Source organism: Mus musculus, chromosome 10, assembly GCF_000001635.26.
Source record: "Mus musculus strain C57BL/6J chromosome 10, GRCm38.p6 C57BL/6J".
In the NCBI taxonomy this organism is placed as follows: domain Eukaryota; kingdom Metazoa; phylum Chordata; class Mammalia; order Rodentia; family Muridae; genus Mus; species Mus musculus.
Genome location: NC_000076.6, coordinates 43,443,210 through 43,466,277, shown reverse-complemented (window position 1 = coordinate 43,466,277; position 23,068 = coordinate 43,443,210). Strand labels below are relative to the sequence as shown.

The following is a 23,068-nucleotide window of genomic DNA, read 5'->3' as shown; positions in this document are numbered from 1 at the left end:
GATGAGGCAGCCCTATTAAATGTTGTTTTTTCTAAGAGCTGCTTGGTCATGGTGTCTCTTCACAGCAATGGAAACCCTAACTAAAACAATACCAATGTTCCATCTTTCTTTACACTTGTAGAGATGAAAAAAACCAAGGGCCATCAGGTTTCCAGTCATGCCAGCTTATACCATGACCCATGACCAATGAGGCTGGGGCAGGAGGATAGTGAATTTGAAGCCACCAAGACTTGTAAAGTGAGGTAAACCCTGTCTCCAAGGAAACAAAACTGAAGGGGGCTGGGGAGCCAGCTCAGGGTGTGGACCACTGGCTGCTCTTCCAGGGGATCTGGGTACAGTTCCCAGCATCCACATAGTGGCCCCCATCTGCCTGAAACCCCAGTTTCAGGGGATCAGACACCCTCTTCTCTCCATATAAGTGGTACACATATAAACACCCCGGCAGCACGCGCGCACGCACACACGCACACACACACACACACACACACACACACACACACACACACACATAATTTAAAACTTAAAACCAGGGCTGGAGAGATGGCTCAGTGGTTAAGAGTACTGACTGCTCTTCCGAAGGTCCTGAGTTCAAATCCTAGCAACTACGTGTTGGCTCACAACCATCTGTAACAACATCTGATGACCAATTCTGGAGTGTCTGAGTACAGCTACAGAGTACTAACATATAATAAATAAATAAACCTTAAAAATAAATAAATAAATAAAACTTAAAACCAAACCAGGATGGGTCAAAGTCCATTCCTAGCCTGTTCGAAAGGAACTTTCTAGAATTGTTGTGCTGTAAAGAATGACTTAAACAGAAACAGCAGGTTATTAATTCATGGAAGACACATACTAATATAAAACCTGTAGTAATAATTCTACAGCTATAAATTCTGTCTTCTTTTAATAAGTGTATTGCTATGCTCAGGCTGCTTACAGGAACGGCTCCCTTCCAAGTTTCCAACATGTGCTCTTACTGGGATCAGGGAAGGGTTTTTCTTTTCTTTTCTTTTCTTTTCTTTTCTTTTCTTTTCTTTTTTCTTCTTTCTTTCTTTCTTTCTTTTTCTTTCTTTCTTTTTTTTTCTTTCTTTCTTTTTTTTTTTTTTTTTTTTTTTTTTTGAGACAGGGTTTCTCTGTGTAGTCCTGGCTGTCCTGGAGCTCACTCTGTAGACCAGGCTGGCCTCGAACTCAGGGTCTTTTCTCATAAGGGCATTAACTCCATCATGAGAGCCCCACCCTCCTGACCTCATTTAACCCCAGCTGCCTCTCAAAGGCTCCATCTTCAAATATCTTCACGTATCAGGAACCTGGAATGGTAGTGTTTCCATTCAGGAACTCAGGAGAATATATACACAGTAAGGTTTGGTTTTGTTTTGATTTTTTTTTTTTTTTGAGACAGGGTTTCTCAGAGTAACCAGCCTGGGCTGTCCTGGACTCACTTTGTTGATAAGGTTGGCCTCAAATTCACAAGACGTCGACTTGCCTCTGCCTCCGAGTACTGGGTTTAAAGCCATGCCCCACCACTGCCTGGCTGGTGTGATGAGTTTTTAACACAGTAGGGTTATGCACACCTCTTAAGGCAGGAGGACCTGCAGTTCAAGGTCATTCTCCATAGCAAGTTTAAGAAGAGCGTGGACTTCAGGAGACGACCTGTAAAGAGAAGGAAAGGAAGAAGGATGGTAGGGATGTGGCTCTGCTGCTGAGCGCTTGCAAGAAGCCCCGGTGTGGTCCTCAGCATGGCAGAAATGGAGCACAGTGATGCTCGCCTGTAATCCCAACACTCAGGAGGTGGATACAAATGATCCTCAAACATAGAGTTGTCCAGCAGCCTAGCCAGGGATGCAAAAGACTTTGTCTCAAAATATTAAACCAAAACCAAGAGGCAGCCAAGCAAAACCACCTCAGACAGTGTTTTCAGTCTTCGTCATCCTGCTTGCCTTAGCACAGGTCTGAGAGAGGAAGACAAGTGTTACCCCATGTCCATTATTTAAATAATATCCAGAGGGATTATACAGGCTTAATGTATTTCACACTTTAACAATTATTGCAGCCTAGTATGTCCCAGCACAGCAGGAATTTATATCTGCCCCCACACAAATGTGACTGTGACGGTCATTTTTGGTCATCCACTTGACCACACCTGGAATTAACTAAGATTCAAGCAGCCAGGCACACCTGTGAGGGTTTGTTTGTTTGTTTGTTTGTTTGTTGTTTTCTTGATTAAGTCACTTGAGGAGGGAAGACTCACTTCAAATCCTGATCTTTGCGGTGGGACGGTGACCCTTTAATTCAGATCTTTTAAGGCAGGAAGACCCACCTTTGATCTGGGTCCCACCTTCTGCTGGAGGACAGAAGGACATGGAAGAAGGAAGTTTCCCTCTCTGCCCGCTTGCCCTTGCCCTGGCTCACAAGTCCATTTCTTCCCAGGTACTAGAGCCTACTTCTTCGGGCTGCTGGTGTCTACTGAAGACCAGCAGAGGCGTCCAGACGCACGGACTGAGCGACTTCTGGATTCTTGGACCTTCTGTTCGTAATTGTTGGAGTAGCTGACCACAGTCTGTGAGTCATTTGTATAAATCCCCTTTCTATACATAGTGAGATTCATCCTGTAAATTCTGTGACTCTAGAGAACCCCGCCTAACACAGGGGCTAATGTGCTCTGTCATCTCGGCTACTCAGGAGGCTGAGGCAGGAACACAAGTCTGAGGCCACAGTGGGCTGTATAGCTAGACCTGGTCTGATTTTGGACCCTAGGACAAGGAACTGAGATGAATATTTTACACATCAAAGCAGACCTGGCCTCCCGGTTCTCCCAGCATCCCTCAGTCCCTCCTACCTGACCTACCCTGCCCCCAGCCCTGAACTTTCCACCCCAGGGCTGGGCAGCCCTTCCCCCAGAGGCTCCTCGCTATATAATCCAAACATTTTGGTCTCTTCCCCTCCTCCCCATGGTGACTTCCCTGACCCTGGTCCTTGGGCCAGAGAACTCACCCAAGAGCAGCTTCCCAATAAACTGCATTTAATAGAATCTAATCTGGCTTGAACTGGCTCATTTCACTGGTGGAGTAAAAAAAAAAAAATCTATCACTTGTCTCATTGGAAAAACAAAGAAAGAGGAAAAACTGAGGGTGTAGCTCAGCGGTTGAGAGCTTGCCTAGTACATACAGAGTCACATACAATGAGAAATAAGTGACTAATTTAACCTGGCTGCTCCTTGTGACTTAGTCACTTGTAGTTGTATCTCTGCACCCTCGCCCTAGTGTCTGCAGATAGCAGGTGTAGCAAATACCGAGACCTTCTTGCTAGCTCCTCTGGGCAGAGGTCTGAAGTCCACAGCCCTGGGTTGGAATCCATGCTCTAGCTGCAGCCGTGTGTGGCCTTAGGAAGCACCTGAATACTTACTTAGCTTCCATGTCCTCTTTCAGAGCATGGGGCAGTCCCGCCCTTTGGGCTGGCAGATCGGACCAGTAATTGTTTTCTCCACCTCTGATAAAGTGTTTGTCGTAGGTTGACTCTATTATGGGCAGTTGTTGTTTTAATTGAGTTGCTATAATTGAGATGAGGGGCAAGCATGCTGAAATGATTAACCCACATATGACTGTTTACAGGCTTGATATCCAACTCCATAGAGACTAAAGAAGAAACCCACTTTAGAGAGTCGGAGAGATGGCTCAGTGGTTAAAAACATTTGTTCTTGAGGACTGGTGTTTGACTCCCAATACGCACGTGGTGGCCTACAACCATCTGAAATTCCAATTTGGGGGCTCTGACGCCCTCTTCTGGCCTCTGTGGGCACTGACCACATGTGGTCACACACACACACACACACACACACACACACTAAACATAGCAGTGAAACTATAAAATTCACACGACTGGATTGCAGAGATGGCTCAGCAGTTATGAGCACTGACTGCTCTTCTGAAGGTCCTGATTTCAAATCCTAGCAACCACATGGTGGCTCACAACTATCTGTGATGAGATCTGACACCCTCTTCTGGTGTCTCTGAAGACAGCTACAGTGTACTTACATATAATAATAAATAAATCTTTGGGCCTGAGCAAGTGAGTCCAACTGGAGTGAGCAGAGGACCTGATTTCAAAAATTCCCAGCAACCACATGATAGCCCATAACCATCAGTACAGCTACAGTGTACTCATGTACATAAAATAAATAAATAAATCTTTAAAAAAATCACATGACTAGCTTCACTCAGTGCTGGTTGGAAGATACCAATCGTATATTGTTCATGTTATTTTGGGGGGTGGAAGAGAGGTTTCAATAATATGGGCTTATCTTAATATGTAATATGGGCTTATCTGAAGCTCACTAAGTAGCTCAGGATAGCCTCTACTTTTCTCAGCCTTCTGAGGGCAGGGATTACAAGTAGACCAGTAGATCACAACTTCATTTGAAGTGGAAAAAAATCTCACTTGGCCCACTGCAAGATTTTCAAATATGCCCAGTGGTCCCTAAACCACGTGTGAATGCCCATTCTCCCCACCCTGCCCGTCAGGGAGAACAGTGTAGCCTGCATCCTTCTCCAGGACACATTCTAGTAACCTCTCACTTGGGACTTTGAGATAAGTAACCTGGCCAGTGAGAAAGCATAGTTAATGGGGCCTGGAGACAGCTCTGAGCACCCATTGCTCTTCCAGGGAACCTGGGTTTGGTTCTTAGCACACACATCAGGCAGCTCACAAGGGTCCTCCTCTGACCTCTGCAGACACCTGAACTCTTTGCCCTCCGGGGATGAAGATAGTATGTGTAAATAAAATTCTGAGGGCTTTTCTACACCCTCCTTGTTCCCTGACAGAGACCTTGTTTTTTATTAACAAGCTGCAAGCACTATGAATTCTTTATTTTGATCTTTTCTCTTCCTTCCTTTTTTCCTTCTTCCCTCCCTCCCTCCCTCCTCTCTCTCACTCTTTTTTTCCTTCCTTATTATTTATTTATTTATTATTATTATTTTTGGGTTTTTTCGAGACAGGGTTTCTCTGTGTAGCCCTGGCTGTCCTTAACCCCTAAGCCATCTTTCCAGCCTGTCTGCCTGCCTAACCTTACTTCTTTCTCTTTCTTTCTTTCTCTCTCTCTTTCTTTCTCTCTCTCTTTTTCTTTCTTTCTTTCTTTCTTTCTTTCTTTCTTTCTTTCTTCCTTCCTTCCTTCCTTCCTTTCTTTCTTTCTTTCTTTCTTTCTTTCTTTCTTTCTTTCTTTCTTTCAACAGGATCTTCTATGTAACTCTGGCTGTCCTGGAACTCTCTATGTAGACCAGGCTGTCCTGGAACTCAGAGAGATCCCCCTGTTTCTGCTTCCCAAATTCTGAGATTAAATGTGTGTGCCACCACCCCTGGCCTACAGTACTTTTATCTATAAATAGAGAAGCAAAGAGTCTGAAAGGCCTGGGTGTGTTGCTTGGTGGTAGAGTACTTACCAGGCACATAAGAAGCCCTGGGGTCCAACCCTAGCACGTAGGGCAGTGGAAAAGAAGAGAAAGTCTTCTCTTCTGCTGAGGATCACCATCAGTGAGAGTGACTCTGTAACTGTCTGGACCAGGAAGTCCATGACCAACTTCAGAGGACACAAGCCACCACCATAGGAAGGCAACAAACGATACCCACAAGGGAAATTGAGGAAAAACAGCCAAATGCACTGGACTCCACCAGATGTCGCTTTGCATTAGCATCCAGAACCAGCTTCACTGTGATTTACGATTCCTTTGATTATGCAAAGGAAAGTGAGTCCAAATACAGACTTGCAAACACAGAGATGAGTGCAGGAAAGATCGAGGCCAGGGAACTGCAGAGGCTGGAATTGGTGCAGCAAAAAAGCGATCTGGAGGCTGGTAACAAGAGGAAAACAAAAACAGGGAAAAAACAAAACAAAACAAAACAGAGGAAGAAGGCGGCCGTCACGTTCTCATTCCTTATGAGAGAGACAGCCAGAGACAGAGACAGGTAAAGACAGAGAGACAGAGAGAGAAAGAGACAGACACAGAGAGAGAGAGAGAGAGACAGACAGAAACACAGACAGGCAAAGACAGAGAGACAGAGAGAGAAAGAGACAAAGACACAGAGAGAGAGAGTGACAGACAGAAACAGAGACAGACAGAGACATAGAGACACATGGAAAAACAGAGATGTAGAGAGACAGACAGACAGGTAGACAAAGACAGAGACATGAAAATGAGCGACAGAGAGAAACAGAGACAGAGAGATAGGCAGACAAAGACAGAAACATGGAGAGAAAGAGAGGCATGAGAGAGACAGAGACTGACAAAGACAGAGAGGCATGAAGAAGGAGGGACAGACACACAGGCACAGAGACAGACAGACAGAGACATGGAGAGAGAGACAGACAGAGAAGTATAAGTATGTTCACGCCATGGCACCCACGAGGAGATCGGGATTTTTCTGGACTTGGTTTCCAAGAGAGGACTGATGGACTGTAATGTTTAAAAAAGGAAGGAAGCCGGGCGTGGTGGCACACGCCTTAATCCCAGCACTCGGGAGGCAGAAGCAGGTGGATTTCTGAGTTCGAGGCTAGCCCGGTCTACAAAGTGAGTTCCAGGACAGCCAGGGCTATAGAGAGAAACCCTGTCTCGAAAAACCAAAAAACTCAAAAAAACAAAAAACAAAATTGTAGGAGGTGATAGCAGACACCTTTAATCCTAGCAGTCAGAGGCATGTGGATCTCTGAGTTTGAGACCATCCAAGTCTACATAGTGGGTTCCAGGTCAGTCAGAGCTATATCTTAAAAAAAAAAAAAAAAAAAAAAGCTCTAGGCAATTTGGACTTGTGCTCTATAGCTCAGTGATAGACTGTACTTAGCACATATAAAGGTCTAAATTCAATTCCCTGTACAGGGGATGGAGGAAGGAAAGAGGAGAGGGAAAAAAAAAAAAAGGCAGTTTCACTTAAAAGGCTGGATTTCTATGTGTCGTAAATAATGGGCAGATTTGTCTATATTAGGTTCATGTGTCACATGACACATAACTACCTAATCAGACAAGGAATTGTGAGTCTGATTTTCATTACTGTAATGAACTACCTGAAACTGGATAGTTTTGATTTTTTTCTTTTTAGTTTTTTTTTTTTTAATATTTTTAAGCTGGATTCTTCTAAAGAAATTTATTAAGCTCATCATTTTGAAAGCTGGAAGATAAAAACCGTGCAAGCAAACCCATTTGTGGGGCCCCTTCTGGGGGACCAGCAACTTAGTAACAGGTGGCATTGTGAAAAATGTGTGCTCAAGAGGCAGAGGAGTGTTTCCAGACTGAGTCTTGCTATTTAGCCCATGCTGGCCTTGAACTTGTGATCCTCCGGCCACGTTCTGGGATTATAGGTGAGTGCTGCCATGCCTCGATGATGTGCTCCTTTGAAGACAGCTCTCCCTGAAGATAGAACCTAGGTTCAGCCCTTCTGATGACTTGAAGACCTTTCCAGTAAACCCCACTCCTTAATACTGCCAAACCAAGGACCACATTCTCACACATGAACCACCAGAGGAGAGACTTACTGCATCCAGACCACCCAAACAGCCTCTGTCCTCACCAACACCTCATTGTCTCTACTTGCTGAAACCAAGAACTAGGTACCAGTCACCAGCAAACTTGTGCCACTGTTTTTCTTTGACTTTGTTCTCTCTTCTTTCTTTCTTTTTTTCCATGCCTAGTTTATTTTATTAATTTATGTTATGCATATTGGTATTTTTCCTGCACGTGTATCTGCACACCACGTGCTCAAGTTACAGAAGGTTGTGAGTCACCATGTGGGTACTGGAAATTGAACCAGGGTCCTCTGGAAGAGCAGAGGACACGCCTGGCCCAAGGCAACTCTTATACAGGCAAACATTTAATTGGGGCTGGCTTACAGGTTCAGAGGTTCAGTCCATTATCATCAGGGCAGGAAGCATCACAGTGTCCAGGCAAGCATGGTGCTCTAGAAGGAGCTGGGAGTTCTACATCTTTTTTTTTTCCCCCTTTGGTTTTTCGAGACAGGGTTTCTCTGTGTAGCCCTGGCTATCCTGGAACTCATTCTGTAGACCAGGCTGGCCTCCAACTCAGAAATCTGCCAGCCTCTGTCTCCCAAGTGCTGGGATTAAAGATGTGTGCCACCACTGCCCCTCAAAAGTTCTGCATCTTGATTCAATGGCAGCCAGGAGAAAACTGTCTTCCTAGGAGCTAGGAGGAGGGTCTGAATACCCACCCCTACAGTAACACACTTCCTCCAACAAGGCCACACCTGCTCCAACAAGGCCACACCTCCTAATAGTGCCACTTCCTGAGCATAGCATATTCAAATCCCAGAAGCACTAGGGAAGTTCTTTAGGAAGAAAATCCCAATCCAGACATTTTAGTTATTCCTTTATTGCTATGAAGAGACACCATGCTCAAGGCGACTCTTACGAATGAAAACACTTAACTAGGGGCTGGCTTACAGTTTCAGAGGTTCAGTTCATTCTCGTCATGGTAGGAAGCATGATGTCCTGCTGGCAGACACTGAAGTGGTGGCTAAGGACTGTATCCTGATCCATAGTCAGAGAGAGACACTGGGCTTGGCATGGGTTTTGAAACCTGAAAACTTGCCCTCAGTGACACACTTCCTCCAGCAAGGCCACACCTCCTAGTCCTTCTAATCCTTTCACATAGTGCTACTTCTCAATTCAGTATTCAAATATATGAGCCTATGGGGTCCATTCTCCTTCAAATCACCACACGAGCCAATGGAATATTCCATTTTGCCTCATGTTCCATGGAGATAACAATTGCTACTCATGGTACCCAACACTCAGAGGCCGAGGCAACCGTGGGCTGTACAGTAAGACTTTATTTTACAAGAACAACAAAACAACGCCCCACCCCCAACACACACACCATTCTCTTTTACTAACATGGAACCTTATTTTCTTGATTCTATCATGGGCAATTTCTGACTCAATTGTAGATTTACTTTGTTGTTGTTGTTGTTTGTTTTTGACACAGGGTTTCTTTGTATAGCCCTGGCTGTCCTTGAACTCCCTCTGAAGACCAGGCTGATCTGGAATCCTCAGAGATTGCCTGCTTTGGCCTTGCTGAGGTTAAAGGCATGGGCCACCATCACCCAGCTTTGTCTCAGTGTTTTAAACTACTGATGATACAGTAATAAAGAAAAGAAAATCTACAATTAAGCCGAGCGTGGTGGCGCATGCCTTTAATCCCAGCACTCAGGAGGCAAACAAACAAACAAACAGCACTGGGCCAGGCTTGGTGGTACACGTTTGGAATCCCAATACTAGGGAGCCGGAGGCTGGAGAATTGTCACCAGTGTGAGGCCTGCTTGGGTTACATAATCAATTCCAGGCTAGCTTGGGCTATGAACTAAAATCCTGTGGAGGCTTGAAGGGCTAAAGCAACAAAGTCCTTGCACTCTGGGAGGAACAGACAGCTTCTGGGGCAGAGAGCTCACTGAAATCACCTTTAGTTCACCATTTTCCTCAATGGAGGAAAAGAGACACTGGGTTCAATGTGCTCGGGATTGAGTGGTCAGAAGTACGGCAAGATGAAACCCCCTCACGTAAATGACCCAGTGACCTTCTGACCTATATAATCAGCACCAGCAGAAAGCACAGGGAGCATACAGGCCTCTGGAGTCAGCAAGAGTTTGAGGGAAATCAGCCCACAGAATTCCAACAACCCACATTTACCTGCTACTGTTCTCTGAGTAGTCTAAGTTGAAATGTTTAAAAATTAGGCTGGGCTCGGTCTTAGCGCCATCTTCCTTGAGACTCCTGCGCCATGAGAGCGAAGTGGCGGAAGAAGAGAATGCGCAGGCTGAAGCGCAAGAGAAGAAAGATGAGGCAGAGGTCCAAGTAAGCCTGCCGGTGCACCCACGACGCCTGCAGGAGCAGAAGTGAGGGATGCTGAGGGCCGGGACAAGCTATCGGACTGTGTGCTGCCATCGGTAATGAGTCTCAGTAGACCTGGAACGTCACCTCGCTGCGATCGCCTGGAGAAATGACCGCCTTTCTTACAACCAAAACAGTCCCGCTGGCCCTCTGCCCTGGACCCCCGGCACTCTGGACTAGCTCTGTTCTCTTGTGGCCAAGTGTAGCTCGTGTACAATAAACCCTCTTGCAGTCAGCTTAAGAATCAAAAAAAAGAAAAAAAAAAGAAAAAGAAAAGAAAAGAAAAAAAGAAAAAATTAGGCTGGACTGGGCATGGTGGCGCACGCCTTTAATCCCAGCACTCGGGAGGCAGAGGCAGGCAGATTTCTGAGTTCGAGGCTAGCTTGGACTACAAAGTGAGCTCCAGGACAGCCAGGGCTACACACACAGCCAGGGCTATCTCGAACCTCCCCTCCCCCCCCCCCAAAAAAAAAATTAGGCTGGGCGGTGGTGGCGTCTCCCAGCACTTGGGAGGCAGAGGCAGGTGGATCTCTGAGGTTGAGGCCAGCCTGGTTTTCAGAGCAAGTTCTAGGACAGAGAAACTCAGTCTACACAGAGAAACCCTGTTTCAAAAGAGGACAAAGAAAATTTTATTTATTTATTTATTTATTTTCGAGACAGGGTTTCTCTGTATAGCCCTGGCTGTCCTGGAACTCACTTTGTAGACCAAGCTGGCCTCGAACTCAGAAATCCGCCTGCCTCTGCCTCCCAACTGCTGGGATTAAAGGTGTGTGCCACCACACCCAGCACAATTAAAAATAAAAAGGTTTTTACACTTATTTATTTTATTGTATGAGTTTTGCCTGCATATTATGTCTGTGTACCAAGTGGGTGCCTGGTGCCCACGGAGGTCAGAAGTGGGTGTCAGACTCCTCTACAACTGCAGTTCGGAATGGATGGTTGTGAGCTACCACATGGGGGCTGGGAACTGAAGCTGTCTCTTTCAAAAGCAGCAAGCACTCTTGAGTACGGAGCCATATCTTCAGCTCCTACATCTGAAAAAAAAAATTAAGGACTAGCTTCTTCGCTTCCAACGATTTTAATTAATTAATAGTTAATTTTTTGAGATGGCTAACTTCCAAAACACAGAGATTTGCCTGCCTCTGCCTCCTGAATGCTGGGATTAAAGGTGTGTGCCACCATTACCCAGCTAAATTTTAAACTTTCACATGTAGACTACTCAGAAGGCAGTATCAGGTAAATGTGGATTATTGGAGTTCTGTGGCCCAGGTATGCGACCCCTCTTATTCCCAGTAAATCAACAGTATACTTGCGTAAAATGTACAGAGTGTATTTGGCAAAAAGCAGGTAAAGAAGTGACTTTAGTTACCTACCACAGGGTCTCTGGTCTAGGCTACACTAAGTGAATGCGCTTTTCTCATGCTTAAATTCTTCTAACCGGGAGTGAGTGTGGCTCCTATCAGTTATAGAAAGAGGTGAGTGGGACCGCTTAGGACCTAAATATAGGGCTAAGCATGCCTGTCCTGGCAGGAGAGCTCTTTGGCTGATGGCCTGGCCAGTTTTCATGTGACAAAGCTTTCAAAATTAACTCCATGTAGACTTGCAAGTCTTTAGGGAATGAAGACATGGGTAGGCAAGAGATCATTTTAAATCTTCAGTCAGAGGCTAGCCCTGGAAGCAGAGAGGAAAAGCCTGAAACATCAGAGGAAACAAGTGGGGGGTGAGCAAGGAGACAGAACGGATCTGGGAGATGGCATAGAGGCTTGGGAGGGGGTCGCATGGGTGGTGGGAGTGTGTGTGGGGGTGGGGGTGGCTGAGCAGGACTGTACCTGAGAAGGATGGGGAAGCTGTGGGCCACAGCTGAGGCAGAGAAGTGGGTAATACAGTATTGTAATTCACACTTTTGAGTAGCTGGAGGGGAGGGCAGGGCAGAAAGGACAGACAGCAGGTAAGCCTGCCAAGATGCTGGTAAGCAGGCCTTCTTCTGACCTTTGCCACAAAGCTTCCAACATGTGACAACCAGCTTGGTGCTTGGCTGTTTCCTGAAAGACAAATGTAGTCACTGACTGTGACAAGAGATGGGGAGAGAGAGGGAGACCCTGGTCCCAGACCTCTGGCTCTGCAGCTCTCTTTCAGTAAGTGTTGGTTTCTCAGACTCCCTGTCTGAACTAGGAGATGCCAGGAAGAGTGAGAGGCCAAGACAGACATCCAGGAACTGACCATTGACCCTTTACAGCCTTGTCTCCATGAAGATCTAAGGAGCACGACATTTTGTTTTTATTTTGAGACAATGTGTTGGCACATACCCTAGGGTGGCCTCAAACTCATGATGCTCTTGAAAGATTGGTAACATTTATGCAAGAAGATTACTACCCTCTGGATGGAATGAATCTTTTTATCTTCACATACCCTCTCCTTTTCTCTCACCTCTTTCTCTGTCTTTTGTTTGTTTTGTTTTTTGTTTGTTTGTTTGTTTGTTTTTGAGACAGGGTCTCATGCAGCTTGGACTAGTCTGGAATCCATTATGTAGACATGAAAGCCTTAAAATCCTGATTCTCCTGCCTCTACAGCAGGTACAGGTATGTTCCACCATACCAGGTTTTATAATAAAGACTTTAAAAAAAATCCAACTAAACATTTAGAATAATCAAAAACTCTTTAATAAAAAGTCTTGTTAGCTGGTGGCACACACCTTTAATCCCAGCACTTGGGAGGCAGAGGCAGGTGGATTTCGGAGTTCGAGGCCAGCCTGGTCTACAGAGTGAGTTCCAGGACAGCCAGGGCTACACAGAGAAACCCTGTCTCGAATAAATAAATAAATAACCACAGTAAAGCTGCATGACTATACACATTCATAACAAACAAACTTGGGTGCTGGAGAGATGGCTCAGTGGTCAAGATCACAGTATCCTTACAGAGCACCCAAGGCTGAGTCCTAGAACTCCGATGGTCACTCACAGTGATTCCAGTTCCAGGGGCTCTGACTTCTTCTGGCCTCTGCGGATACCACGTATGCACATGGTGTACATACATGCATATGTGCAGTCAAAGCACTCATACACCGAAAATAAAGTAACTACATCTTTTTTAAAAATGATGAACTGTAACTTAGGACTGGGGAGATGGCCCAGTGGTTGAAGTGCTTGCCTTGTAAGCCTGAGGCTGGAGTTTTGATTCACCAGCCCCACCACGTGAAACTCCAGACAGTATGGTGGCTCGTTTGCCATGCTAGCCTCTGAAGGCACACAGAAGGGATTCCCAGAGCAAGTTGGCTAATGAGACCAGCCATACCTCTGAGTTCAGGGTTTGACTGAGAGAGCCTGCCTCAGTGAAAAAGACGTGTTATTGAAGATGACTGTGGACATCAGCTTTGGGCGTCCGTGTGCACCCACACATATGCAAACTTGCATAAAACATATGCGTGTGTGCTCACACACACACAGAGAAATGGAAAAAGAAAAACCACATAACTGTAGATGTAATTTTAGTTATGCAAAATTTACAAGAACTTGCTCCCATTCCCTGCTTAGCTTCTGTTGGAACTGGATAAATAAAGACTGGAGATGGGAATTAAAGGCTATGCTAGTGGTCAGGAGCAGCTCTGGGTCTGAGCTGCAGCCACACAGCAGAAGAAATGCATGTGGACTTCTGAAAGAAAAGAGGGCAGGCGTGAGAACTCTGATCCTCACGCGCCCCTCCCCCACACCCCTCGCTGAGCCTCTGAATCACAGCTACCTGGGACAGTCGGGACAGTAGGACCTCTGGATTCAGTCATCTTCTATGGTATTCCAAACAGGACCACTACTGCCACCAGGTGGCATCAAACTGTAGCCAGGCCTGGCATGAATTTAACATGGCTAGCTGGGCTCCCAGAGTCCTCAGCTGTGTGAACCCCCACCAGCCACTCCGTTGTCAGCTTCACAAACACAGTTCACACGCCTGGATTCGTGGCCGACTGTGGTCGGGTTTTACCGTATCGATTTATAACTAGAATTGAGGGGAGGCCTCTTAGACAAAATGATGAAGGAGATGAAATTAGACATTGTGATAAATATCTTATGCACACGAGTTCACTGAATCCCTTTTATGCATAAGGTATCAATAGAACAAAGCGAAAGTCATCTTTGTAAGTTAAACAGTTCCGCCTGTAAGTTAACTATTGCTGATTGGCAGACAATTCGTAGGGTGTGGAGACATGCAGACACAGCTCATCCCATGAGCTTATTCGTTGTTTCTAAAGTTTTAATATGGGCATTTCATGAATATCAGTTCCTCTACCTTGGGGGGTGTATATTATAAGTGTGTGATGGGAGGGTCCCCAGTGTGCCATGGTACATCTGTGGGAGACGGATGGTAACCTCAGGAACATGGTTATCTCACTTCTCCATGGGTTTGGGGACAGAGCACAGGTCTCCAGGGTCTTGTGGTACAAGCTTTTACCCCCCCTGAGACATTCTGCCACCTCCCACCCCCACCCTGGCACCCCGCTGTTTTTGAGACAGTTTCTCACTGAATTTAAGAGATCCACAATTTGACCAGCCCGGCTGGCCCCTGGGGTCCTGCTGATGGGATTTTCTCAGTTCTGAGATTACAGTGCACCTGTGCACCTGGCCCTGGATTGATGGATTGATTGATTGATTTTACATTGGTTCTGGGGACTCAAATTCAGTTCCTCATGCTTACACAGCAAATGCTTTACAGACCGAGCCATTTCCTCAGCTTTTAGAGTCCTCTCCTTCCTTCCTTCCTTCCTTCCTCTTTCTTTTTCTTTCTTTTCTTTCTTCCTCACTTTCTTCTTCCTCCTCCTTTCTTCTTCCTCCCCTCTTTTCCCCTCCCATTCCTTTCCCCTTCCTCCCCCCTCCTCCTCCCCCCTCCTCTCTCCTCCTCCTCTCTCCTCCTCCTCCTCCTCCTCCTCCACCTCTTCTTCTTCTTCTTCTTCTTCTTCTTCTTCTTCTTCTTCTTCTTCTTCTTCTTCTTCTTCTTCTTCTTCTTCTTCTCCCTCTCCTTCTCCTTTTCTCTTTCTTTTTTGGACAGGGTCTCAAAACAAGGCTGTCCTTGAATGCATAGAAATCCACCTACCTCTGTCTTTCAAGTGATTAGATTAAAGGGTTATGCCTTCAAGCTTTATCTATTCTTGCATGGGGGTGGGGGGGGCGGTGTTCTAATGAAGCTCCAGCTAGCCTTGAATTCATGATCCTTCATGCCTCAGTCTCCCCAGTATTGTGGTTACAGGCATGAGCTACCACATTTACTTGATCAGTTTTTGAAATGTACATGTTAGTATCTGTTTCTCCCTACAGTTTGTTCCACGTGTGTGTCTCTGTGCCTGTGGGGGAAGGGATTGTGATTTTTGAGGCTGTATGGTTAGAAGCACACAAATCTTCATTGTTTGTTTTTTGAGGCATAGCCCTGGCTATCTTGGAACTAACCCTGTAGAAAGAGGTTGGCCTCAAACTCAGATCCACCTGCCTCTGCCTCTGCCTCTCTCTCTCTCTCTGCCTCTCTCTCTCTCTCTCTCTCTCTCTCAGCCTCTCTGCCTCTCTCTCTGCCTCTCTGCCTCTCTGCCTCTCTCTCTCTGCCTCTCTCTCTCTCTCTCTCTCTCTCTCTCTCTGCCTCTCTGCCTCTCTCTCTCTCTGCCTCTCTGCCTCTCTCTCTCTCTCTGCCTCTCTGCCTCTCTCTCTCTCTCTCTCTCTCTCTCTCTCTCAGCCTCTCTCTCTGCCTCTCTGCCTCTGCCTCTCTGCCTCTCTCTCTCTCTGCCTCTCTGCCTCTCTCTCTCTCTCTCTCTGCCTCTCTGCCTCTCTCTCTCTCTCTCTCTCAGCCTCTCTCTCTGCCTCTCTGCCTCTGCCTCTCTGCCTCTCTCTCTCTCTCTCTCTCTGCCTCTCTCTCTCTCTCTCTCTCTCTCTGTCTCTCTGTCTCTCTCTCTCTCTCTCTCTCTCTCTCTCTCTCTCTCTCTCTCTCTCTGTCTCTCTGTCTCTCTCTCTCTGTCTCTCTCTCTCTCTCTGTCTCTCTCTCTCTCACTCTCTCTCTCTGTCTGTCTGTCTCTGCCTCTCTGCCTCTCTCTCTCTCTCTCTCTCTCTCTCTCTCTCTCTCAGCCTCTCTCTCTGCCTCTCTGCCTCTGCCTCTCTGCCTCTCTCTCTCAGCCTCTCTCTCTGCCTCTCTGCCTCTGCCTCTCTGCCTCTCTCTCTCTCTCTGCCTCTCTGCCTCTCTCTCTCTCTCTCTCTGCCTCTCTGCCTCCCAAGCACTGGAATTAGAGGCTTGCGCCACCACTGCCCAGCGAGGTATTTCGATGATTCCCTCATCTTGCTCCTTGTTGTTCTCTGGAACGATAACAGCATATGATGGCACCCTGCATGGCGTCACCTGCCTTAATCCTTGAGGCCAGTGGATCTCTAGGAGTATGAGTCCAGCCTGGCTTACGGAGCAAGGTCCAGGCAAGCCAGGTCTACACATTGAACCGTGTCTCAAAACAAGCAAAGGAAACCAAACAGCATATGATGATGCCCTTCTTTGTCCCTATGGTTTCCTTCCATGTTTTACATTTTTCTTTACGGACAGAGCTCACTTGTGCAGCCATAGCTGTCCTGGAACTTTCTCTGTAGATCAGACTGGCCTCAACTCCGAAATCCACCTGCTTCTGCTGGCATTAAAGATGGAAGTCCCCATGCCTAGCAAGAAAAATAAAAAGGAAATACTTTTTTTTTTTTTTTTTTTTTTTTAAATTTGGAGAGTACCTCATGTAACGCAGACCGGCCTTGCTAGGTAGTGTGCTGGTTGGAATGAGAATCGCTGCATAGGCCCATGGTTTGAATACTTGGCCCTCAGTTGGTGAAACAGTTTAGAAAGGATTGGGAGGTGTGGCCTTCTTGGAGAAGGTATGCCACTGGGGTGAGCTTCTAGTGTTCTGACTTTCGCTTACTGAAGGCTAGGGTTGCGGGCATGTACCACACCTATGGGGCTCACATGTTGTATAAAGTCATCTTTTAAGGGTAGAGTGCTTGCTGGTCTAGCATGCAGGGAGCCCTGACCTCGATCCTTAGCACCACAGAAACCCAGTCAAGGCCATGTATTCTGCTCCAGCATTCTTTATCTTACTGGGTGGTTGTTGTTGTTGTTTTAAATATTTATTTATTTTATGCGTGTGAGTACACTGTCGCTGTCTTCAGACACACCAGAAGAGGGCATCGGATCCCATTAAAGATGGTTGTGAGCCACCATGTGGTTGCTGGGACTTGAACTCAGGACCTCTGGAAGATGCTCTTAACTGCTGAGCCATCTCTCTAGCCCCTATCTTACTGTTTTAAGCTGGTTCTTTTCTGAATCTGGAGGTAGGTTGGTGATAAAGAGTCCAGGAATCCTCTTATCTCTGTCTACCCAGCCCTACCCCCAGAGCTGGGGATTCAGGCAGGTGTGACCAAGCCTGGCTTTTTAAGTAGGTGCTGGGGACTCAAACTCAGGTCTTCATGCTATTCACAGTGTCTAAACCCTCCTACCTGATGGGCCACTTCCCAGCCTCATTGTACTTATGCTCTACTCAGTAGTGAGTCATTGCTTCCTGATGGTCAGTACAAAGTGTATTTCCTGAGATCTGAGTGTGTTATCCACCTGTGATAACAGATACTTAGGAGTCTGAGACGGAACAACTGAGTTTGAGGCCATACTGGATTCTATAGCGAGCGACTCTGTTCAGAAGGAAAAAAAGAAAAATGGAAAACCCATTCCTTCTAACAGCATTTATCGAACTTGAGCCTTTGTATTATTGAGAAACAGCTATTTAGCAGCTAGTTACTAGTCAGCATGGCTGTCTTCATTCCTTTTCTTTTTTAAAAAAATAACATTCACCGCCGGGCAGTGGTGGCACACGCCTTTGATCCCAGCACTTGGGAGACAGAGGCAGGTGGGTTTCTGAGTTCGAGGCCAGCCTGGTCTACAGATTGAGTTCCAGGACAGCCAGGGCTACACAGAGAAACCCTGTCTCAAAACAAAAAAAATAACATTCAGCTGGGCAGTGGTGCCATATGCCTTTAATCCCAGCGCTTGAGAGGCAGAGGCAAGCAGATTTCTGAGTTCGAGGGCAGCCTGGTCTACAGAGTGAGTTCCAAGACAGTCAGGGCTATACAGAGAAACTCTGTCTCGAAAACCAAAACCAAAAACCAAACCAAACCAAAACCAAAACCAAAAAAACAAAAATTCATTTTATGTGCACTGGTGTTTTGCCTGGGCTTTGTCTGTGTCAAGGTGTCAGAGCTTGGAGTTACAGATGGTTGTGAGCTGCCATGTGGTTGCTAGGAATTGAACTCAGGACCTCTGGAAGAGTAGCCAGTGTCCTTAACCACTGAGCCATCTCTCCAGCCCTGTTTCCATTTCTTGCCTTCTCTGCTCCTTCAGCTTTTGGGGACAGGATCTCAATGTGTACTTCTTTCTCAGTCTCTATAACGAAGTAAGAGGAAATGCTATGGGATTTAGGGGTCACAGGCTGTGCCCCAATAAGTCAGGTTCATCCACCCACCCTCAACAATCCAGTTAAAGCACCCAAGTCAACAGTGAAAAGCAGAGAAGTGAGATTTAGTCCACGGGACCACACTGGGAAGAGGGACAGAGAGATTGAGGGGCTCCCCTAAGTCCGGAGTCAGAATCAGGGTGGGATTAAGATACAAAACAGGCAGGGAAGGTATGGCCCCTAGCCCTGTAGGCACTCCAAATCTCTCATGTAAAGTTGTTACCTCTTGCGGTGTCTTGAATAAGAATGGCAGGCATAGGCTCATATATTTGAATGCTTACAGACTATGGCATTAGGAAGAGTGGCCTTATTGGGGTAGGGGTAGCCATGTTGGGCTTTGAGGTTTCTTTTCTTTTTTTTCTTTCTTTTTTTTATCTTTTTTGAGACAGGGTTTCTCTGTGTAGTCCTGGCTGTCCTGGAACTCATTTTGTAGACCAGGCTGGCCTCGAACTCAGAAATCCGCTTGCCTCTGCCTCCTGAGTGCTGGGATTAAAGGCGTGCGCCACCATGCCCAGCTGGCTTTTAGGTTTCAATGCTCATGTTAGGCCGGGTGTTTCTCTCTCTCTCTCTCTCTCTCTCTCTCTCTCTCTCTCTCTCTCTCTCTCTCTCCCTGGTGACTGTGGATCTGGATGTAGAACTCTCAGCTCCTTCTCAAGTGGTCTGCATGCCACCATGATTCCTGCCATGATGATAATGGACTAAGCCTCTGAAACTGTAAGCCAGCCCCAATTAAATGCTTCCCTTAATAAGAGCTGCTGAAGTCATGGTGTCTTTTAACAATAGAACAGTGACTAAGACACCTCTCCCTTAGGTGTTTCCTGGAGGAAATTCTAAATTTTGAGGGTCTATTCTTTGAATAGTCTGATAGCCAATGAGATGAATAGCAGTGTCTCTTTAGAATAAAGTTGTTCCTGCCATACAGACTGGTCACAGAAGGGATGTAGCTCAGTGGTAGACTGCTTGCCTAGTCTATGCAAAACTCGACATTGGACCCCAAAAGTGAAAATGAAAATAAACTCCCCAAGTTGTTTAATATCACATTAAATGGGGGAGGTAGGATTTGAACCCAGATATAGCCGCTCTGTGTTAAGAGTCTATTGCCTCCTCTAGTTTTAACGTACTTTCAGGAGGTCCACAGTATAAGAGGGAAGGCAGAAATAAAGTCATTCTACACTTCATCTTTGTTTTAGGCCTCAGTGAGTAACGTGTAATGAATGTCAGCCAGGGAGGCATGAACTCAGCCTGGCTTCTTCTCTGAGGGCTTCAACAGGAGAATCCCAATCTGGTAAGACAAAGTGACAAAGGCTTGAAGTGTGAGCCTTTGTCACACTGCCCTCTTCTGAATGGCTATAGCAGGCCACCAAAACTGCATTCTGTGGGCTGGAGAGGCGGTCTGGTAGTTAGGGGCACTCACTTTATATATATTTTGCAGAGAGCCTGAGTTTGCTTTCCAGAATTCATGTGGCAGCTCACAACTGTGTTTCTGCAGTTCCAGGAGATCTGACGCCCCCTTTAGGCCACTGCAGTCACCGCACACACATTGTGCGTATACATACATACATTTAGGTAAAACACTCAAACCCAAAGAAAATAAATGACATTATGAAAAAGTTGCATTGTGTGCAAATGTCCATTGAAGATTAGATCTGCTTCATTGTTCACTATTTGAATTAATTTGATAAAAGAATCCTCAGGGAATACAAAAACACAATTTTCGAATTATTTTCTCCTTCCTGTATTCAGTTTTGTAATGCTGATGTTCAACATAATAGAATGAGCAATTACATGTAATTGTAGAAACTAATGCTGAATTTGCATGAGGCATACACCTTTTCCTGCCTCTAGCTGGCATTGTTAACTAGGTTATAAACAGTACCGCTGTCACCCTGCAGACAGAAAGTTTTTTGATGGGCACATGCTATGAATGAAGGAAGTGTTCGCACACCTTGTTTCAGCTGGGAAGCTTTCATTACAACTAGCCAAAGGGGGATGTGGCTTATTTCCTATCACAGCCTTGCCTAAGAAGCCATATATGAGGACTTACAGCAAAAGATTCTCAGAACAGACATTTATGTCTCAGCAGGGGTATCTCTAACCAATATACATATTTTGATAATACTGATGAGCACTTTTAAGAAAATATAGCTTTTGTTCTTTGTGGTGTTTTGAATGGGAATGCATTCCTCCCCCTCCATATTTGAAAGCTTGGTCCTCAGTTGGTAGAAGTGCTTGGTAAGGATTAGGGGGTGTGGCCTGGTGGATGGAGGTGTGTCATTGGGGGTGGGCTTTGAGGTTTCAAGAGCTCATGACATTCCCACTCAGCTCGCTGTCTCTACCTTGCCTGTAGACCAGGTGTAATCTCTCAGCTACTCTGTCATCAGTGTGCCTGCCTGCATGCCACCATGCTCCCTGCCATAATGATCATGGAACCACGGACCCCAGTAAATGCTTTCTTTTATAAGTTGCTTTGGTCATGGCATCTTATCTAGGCCATAAGAAAGCAACTAAGACATCCTTGGATTAAATAATCACATGAGAAGGCAGAGAAAGGTACAGGACTTAGGCTAGCAAGATGGCTCGGACGACCTGAATTCAAATCCTGGGACTCACATGGTGGAAGGAGAGAAACTGATGCCTCAGAGTTGTCCTTTGAGCTCCACACCTGCACACACACGAAACAAGAGTGAAATACATTTTTGAAAACTCACAGGGCTAAGACACAAAGATGGAGAGCAGTGTTCGCACTGGGATGTGGAGGTCCTTACCTGTAATCCCAGCAGGCTTAACTGGGAGGAATGCCAGGAGCCCGGAGCTTAGGGCCAGCCTGGGCTACATAGTGTGACCCTGTTTTTTTTTTTTTTTTTTTTTTTTTTTTTAAAAAGGGATGTAGGGGAAAAAGAGAAAGGCAGAAAAAATGAGGCAAAGCTCATATTTTTGCTGAAATTTGAATTGTCATTTTGCTGAAATCTGTTTAGATTTATAAACAAAAAATGTTAGAAAAACTCTGAAGTATTGAGGAAGAACAAGTGTATGACATTCATGTTAACTGTAGGACAAAACACTAAGGTTATTAAGATCCTATTTTTTGCCGCTGTTTTCTATCACTGTGCAGCTGTTTCTGTTAGGATAAAGTGTGGGTACCAAGATGAGCCATGAGTTTGGTAAGCGACGATTATCACATTTGCAGACGTCATGTTTTACGAAGGCAGCGACATGACATGGTTTTCAGTCCAGTGCTTTGTTCGTATTGTTATGGCCGTGCATCAAGTGTGACACAGATTCAGTGCTGACCTCCTCATCCCAACGACAAAGGCAAAGACCAGGGACACGTCTTTCTTCTGCCACATCTGTCTTCAGGCGTCTATATTTGCCTGACTGTTGTGATACTATGGTGACAACTTAGCAACAGTGAGATACACATGAAAGTGACGTGGCGTGTCAGGCGTGGGTCATCAGCTGATGATGGCAGGACACAGAGAGAAACATAGACACTGGATATGTCAAGAAAAGCAGGAGGGATACGAGGGACCGTTCTAGCCATCTGCCTTGGTCCATCTCTTTATTTCATGTCTACATGAGTACAAAGAAGGCATAAAAGTCTGCATGTGTCTACTTAATTATTTTGTGTTTTATGTATGTATGGGCATTTTGCCTATAGGCATGTCTGTTCACCAGTTGGGACCAGAAGAAGGGGCTGGGCCCCTCCCGGAACTGAAGTTACAGATGGTTTTGAGCTGCTATGTGGGTGCTTGTGATTGAGCCTGGATCCTCTGCAAGAAGAGCTCGTGTTCTTAATCACTGAGCCATCTCTCCAGTTCTGGAATAAAAGTCTTCACAATCCCAAACCAGGGGCTAGTAAGATGGTTCAGCAGGTAATAGGGCTGATTGCAAAGCCTGCTGGACCGGATTAGATCTTCCTAATCCATGTGGAAGGGAACACAGACCCATAGAACTGTCCTCTGGCCCCTCTGGAATGGCATGTGTACGCCCATACACAATAATAATAATAATAATAATAATAATAATAATAATAATAATAATAATAATAATAATAATAATATGTACAATGCAAGAATTGTAACTGCATCTGGATCCTCTGGAAGAATAGTACTCCCAGATACTGAGCCTCTCTGCAGCCATCTTTTGCTTTTGTTTGAGACAGGGAGGCACTATGTAGCTCTGGAACTGGCTATGTGGACCAGGCTGGCTTTGAACTCAGAGATCCATCTGCCTCTGGCCCCCAACTGCTTGGATTAAAGGTATGCACCACTCATTCCTAGCCCCACCTCCTTTTCTTATTTCATGTGTATGAGTGTTTTGCCTGTGGCTGGTGCTTGTGGAGGCCAGCCTTGAAGAGGGTGTTGGATCCCCTGGAACTAGAGTTACAGCTGGCTGTGAGCTGCCAGGTGGGTGCTGGGAATTGATTGATGAGCCATCTCTCCAACCCTTTGTTTATCTGAGACGGGCTTGCCGGGGCTCTCTGTAGCCTAGGCTGGTCTAGAGTTTGTAGCATTCCTCTTGTCTTGGCTTCCTCGGTGCTGGGATGGTAAGTATTGTAAACTAGAACTCTAGCTGGCCCCCTCCTCTCCCTCCCCCTTTGTGTTCAATGCTGTGAAATCAGACCGAGCCTCTTTGTGGACTGAGCTGTATTCCTACACTGTTTCTGTTTTCTCTTTTTCTGTCTG

At 45.9% G+C, this 23,068-nt stretch overlaps 1 protein-coding gene and 1 pseudogene across 1 annotated transcript in view; one reads left to right on the top strand and one right to left on the bottom strand.

The window, feature by feature from the left end:
• Window positions 1–1,395: 1,395 nt before the first annotated feature.
• Pdss2 (prenyl (solanesyl) diphosphate synthase, subunit 2) overlaps window positions 1,396–23,068 on the bottom strand; it is a 246,635-nt gene continuing 224,962 nt past the window's right edge. Inside the window, exon 8 of the mRNA NM_001168289.1 lies at window positions 1,396–1,653. Within this exon, the coding sequence (NP_001161761.1) occupies window positions 1,642–1,653 (12 nt within the window). The 3' untranslated portion in view covers window positions 1,396–1,641. The remainder of the gene's footprint in view (window positions 1,654–23,068) is intronic.
• Window positions 9,739–10,135, top strand: Gm3699 (predicted gene 3699; annotated as a pseudogene).